General features: G+C 31.9%; 1 protein-coding gene across 1 annotated transcript; it reads right to left on the minus strand.

Annotated features, from left to right (window-relative positions):
* Positions 1 to 916: 916 nt before the first annotated feature.
* LOC124913350 (pectate lyase-like) lies at positions 917 to 2,928 on the minus strand. The gene is made up of 4 exons (XM_047453941.1): positions 2,702 to 2,928; positions 1,971 to 2,622; positions 1,532 to 1,774; positions 917 to 1,149 (listed from the first exon to the last, which is right to left on the minus strand). The coding sequence occupies exons 1-4, from the start codon at positions 2,926 to 2,928 to the stop codon at positions 922 to 924; spliced, it is 1,350 nt and encodes a 449-aa protein (XP_047309897.1). The 3' UTR covers positions 917 to 921.
* Positions 2,929 to 3,966: the final 1,038 nt, after the last annotated feature.

Below are 3,966 nucleotides of genomic sequence, written 5' to 3' on the forward strand. Positions count from 1 at the left end.
AGTTTTCTGTTTGTAATTTCTGTTTTTTAGAATTTATGAATGCTACTAATCAGTTTTTTTAGGGTCTTTTGATTGTCATCGTTAATCATAGTTAGGGTTTGTCTAGCTTTGATTTATGGTCTTCCCACTTTTGAGATTTTAATAAAATGGTTTTAACCGTTTTTTCCAAAAAAAAAATACTTAAATATATATTTTATTAATTGAGTTCTGAATATACAATAACCCAAACCTATTATTCATGTATATGAGTCCAATAAATCTCTAACATTGGTTCTAACGAGGTATCATATTACTGGACATTTCATCCCAAATTTGAACAATTTAATCATATATGCTGCCTATCATGGTTAATAAAATAATGGTACGCAATATTGATAAGCAACTCATAATATGTTTCTCATAATTGTTCATTTTTAAAGTTGATGATTATAGTTAATTTAATTATGTGGTAGTAACATATAAAACCAAAATTAATATTCTAAACGTTTTCATCAAATTAGGACTGACCTTGTTTAAAACAACTCTCCTTCCGGACTTCTCGAAATTCAACATCGTACCGTTTACCATATTCTAATACAAAGTGAATAGAATGGTGTACTTTGCCCAATAACCCACTAACTAAATTTTAAGAAATAATGCAGCAACTAAATTAAGCACACATGTTCCCTAAGATTATTAAGTCACGTTACAAACTTGTTATTAACTGAATTAATAAATCCCCTTTAATTTTGATTGATAATGAGCTAGCTATAACCCAATAAAGAATATGAAATATGTAGAACATTTATTGCTCTAAATAAAGTTGATTAACAAAGCTTTCCAGATTTACAAATAATAAGAAATAATACAACATTAACAAGACTTTCCAAGCTTACAAAGAACACAAAATAAGAGGAACACTTATTGCATTAAATAAGTTGTTTAACAAGGCCTTCCACGAATGCAATTGAGTGGTCCAGCGTATTTTGTGAGACTACCTACAGATGACCCGGGCATTGCATTTATCAAGCCACCGTTAGCGTAGCTTGAAGTTGATACTGTTTGTCGACCCGACTCTACAAAATATGCGCCATTTAACATCAAGTCCCCTTCCGATATCCATTGCCAATTCTTCCACACAGATTCTGGTGCGTAATCTCTCTTAGTCACCTTCACCGCAACAAAAACAACCAAATATTTTAAATTAAAAATAGAATGAGAAATATGAGATTTATCTTTATTTTTTATGATAAGAGTTTATTAACTTATAAGGGGGCTACTACTTACTCACACTCTAATATGATCTCATTTAAATGAATGTGTTTATTAACTATTTTCTTGAATTTATACAAATAAAGACAAAAATAAAATAATAGACTGAATTGTGTGGAAGGTATTAGAACGTTAGAAGGAAATAAAAAGAAGGAAAATTGACATATATAATTATGAAAAATAAATAAAGGGTTGGATTGAAACTTAGAACTTATCTTCTAATTAGTTCAAAATTCATTCACTTGAAGTATCCTAGCTAGAGTGAACAAAATAATCTCACCTCTTTGGCATTGATGTCAGCAGGGGCGATGAAGCGGTTTCCCTGGCTTAGGATGGTTGGGGAATCGCTTCCGCCAATGGCATACATTATCCAATGCGTATAGTCGTTGTTGACGACATGGGTGAAACCGTACCTACAACGTGGCATTCTCTGGACCATTCCTTCTCCGAAATGGTTGAATGCCATCGTGATTTGCATGAGTTTATCTTGTGTGTGTTTTTTACTCGCACCAAATAAGAAGGACTGCCAATATCATCATTGTCATCAAAACCTTTAATCGTAATATTTCTTTTGATTGTTTGGGTGTGAAAATACAAATTCATTGCCTAGAGCACATACATAAATTTGTACGCTCTACCACTAAATTATGAATATTCACTATCTTTTATAATTAATATTAATCGCAATATATTATAATATTATTTTGTTTTTGTATTACCTCGTTGTGCATGTTATAATGGCCATTGGAAATTGTGATTGCGGTGGATCCCATGATGGCATCAATGAGACCATCGGTGCAATGCGACATGGAAACATGATCGATCCAAACATTTGACGAACCAAAGATGGAGATTCCGTCTCCGTCGCTTTTTGTTCTAATTCCGTAATGACCAACTGAATCTCTAATCAACCCACCTTGTCCGGAATATATATCATGAATGTGAAGCCCGTGAATGATAACATTTTGAACATATTGAATGGTAATTCCCGCACCATTAGCAATATGAACATTCGTCCCTCTTGCATCTATAGTCTTGTGGCTGGCCATGATGAGTTCTTGTTGGAGTCTAATTACCATTGATCTGGCGAAGATTATCCAAAGAGGCTCTGTTTGGATCACGGCATGACGAAGAGTTCCTGGCTTAGGTTTCACTAGGTCGTGGTCAGTAGGATCCGTCACAACATAGATTTTCCCACCTTTTCCACCCGTGGTGTGACGACCGAACCCTTGGGCACAGTCTGCAAGTCGCATCCGGTTTGATGCCCAATCCGAACGACATCGCCAACAACGGTCAATTGGATTTGTAGCCACACATGACCCTCTAACTCTCTTGAGGCCCCTCCTCGTGCCATTCCTACCCCATATGACCCTTCACACACATGAAGAAGATATACATGAAGAATAATACATTAACAATTCAAACAAGAATTAAACATAAAATGACTTACTCGCCAACTTTCTTATTGAAGTTATCAGCGACATCAAAAGGGTTAGTAATATAACTATTCACGGCGACTTCGTGGGCTTCGAACGCTTTTTGTTCCCAATACGCATCGTGGGATAATTCTATGGTTTTGTCGACGTCGGGTTCTTCGGCTTCATCATTTGAGGTTGATGTGGATATGTTCAAAGCAAGGAGAAATATAAGAAGAAGGATTTTATAATTATTTTCCATTATTGAATTTAAAGGTTAATATATATAATTTGTTTTTTAAACATATGCTAGAAACATTTATATGAAGTTTCTACTTATAACAAACGAATCACTGTACAAAAGTGATTCGTCTGTTCTTTGTTATGAAATTGATGAAATGTAAACTCAGCTGGAATTTATATATGGAAAATTTGAGATGAAATCAAACAGAAAGTGTATATTTAGAATGCTATATATATGATAAACTGTTTATAATAGAAAATGGCGGGAATGGTGGAAGACCAATCTTATAGTTTGGATGTCAATGGCCTAATTTCTAACCACCATGTAAGGCTTCTTGGATTTGGTTTATTTTTTAATAAACTTCTTTGGCAAAAAAATTTAAAAGAATTTTTTTGTTATAAAATTTTAATATATAATAGAAAAATATTTTTTAAGAAAATGAAATAAATGGAAAGTCATTGCTTTCACTTAAAACATTTTAAATAAAAATACAACACAAAATTATTTAATTTTATACACAATTCTTAATGAACGGGTTATAACAATATATAATTTTAATAATTACTAAATAAAAACTTTTGTAATATATATATATATATATATATCTTTCTCTACCCCCCACCCCACCCCACCCCACCCCACCCCAAAAAAATGAATATAATACATATCATCACAGAAACAAATGATCGGACTAGTGTTTTATAATTATACTATCTAGTTCAACTAAATTAATTCTATACACATTTCTAGAGTCACTCTACTATAACGTTTGTAAGAAAAAAAAAAATCAATTAATATCATCACCAAATTATTTAATATTTTTTGTGTTATGATAACTTATAGTTAACTCTTTGTCACCAGAGACGGACTCAAGATTTCGAAATGGGGTGGACTTGAAAAAATTTTAGGATGAGCTTAAAATAATAACGTGAAAATTTTGAAAAAAATAAGTATATAAAAGTAAAAAATTTTATCAATTTTTTAATAATTAGATAAAAAAAAAACAATAAATTATAATAATTATTTTTTTAAGAAATTAAGGGTAATGTCATATTT

This window comes from Impatiens glandulifera, chromosome 8 (genome assembly GCF_907164915.1).
Source record: "Impatiens glandulifera chromosome 8, dImpGla2.1, whole genome shotgun sequence".
Taxonomy (NCBI): Eukaryota; Viridiplantae; Streptophyta; class Magnoliopsida; order Ericales; family Balsaminaceae; genus Impatiens; species Impatiens glandulifera.

Bases quoted from the DNA above. Each gene is read 5' to 3' on its own strand.
- LOC124913350 (XM_047453941.1), bottom strand. From the start codon at position 2,928: ATGGAAAATAATTATAAAATCCTTCTTCTTATATTTCTCCTTGCTTTG. The intron at 1,775-1,970 runs GTAATACAAAAA...TGATATTGGCAG, and splicing joins ATTATAACATGCACAACGAG to TCCTTCTTATTTGGTGCGAG. The intron at 1,150-1,531 runs GTGAGATTATTT...GTTGCGGTGAAG, and splicing joins CTGACATCAATGCCAAAGAG to GTGACTAAGAGAGATTACGC.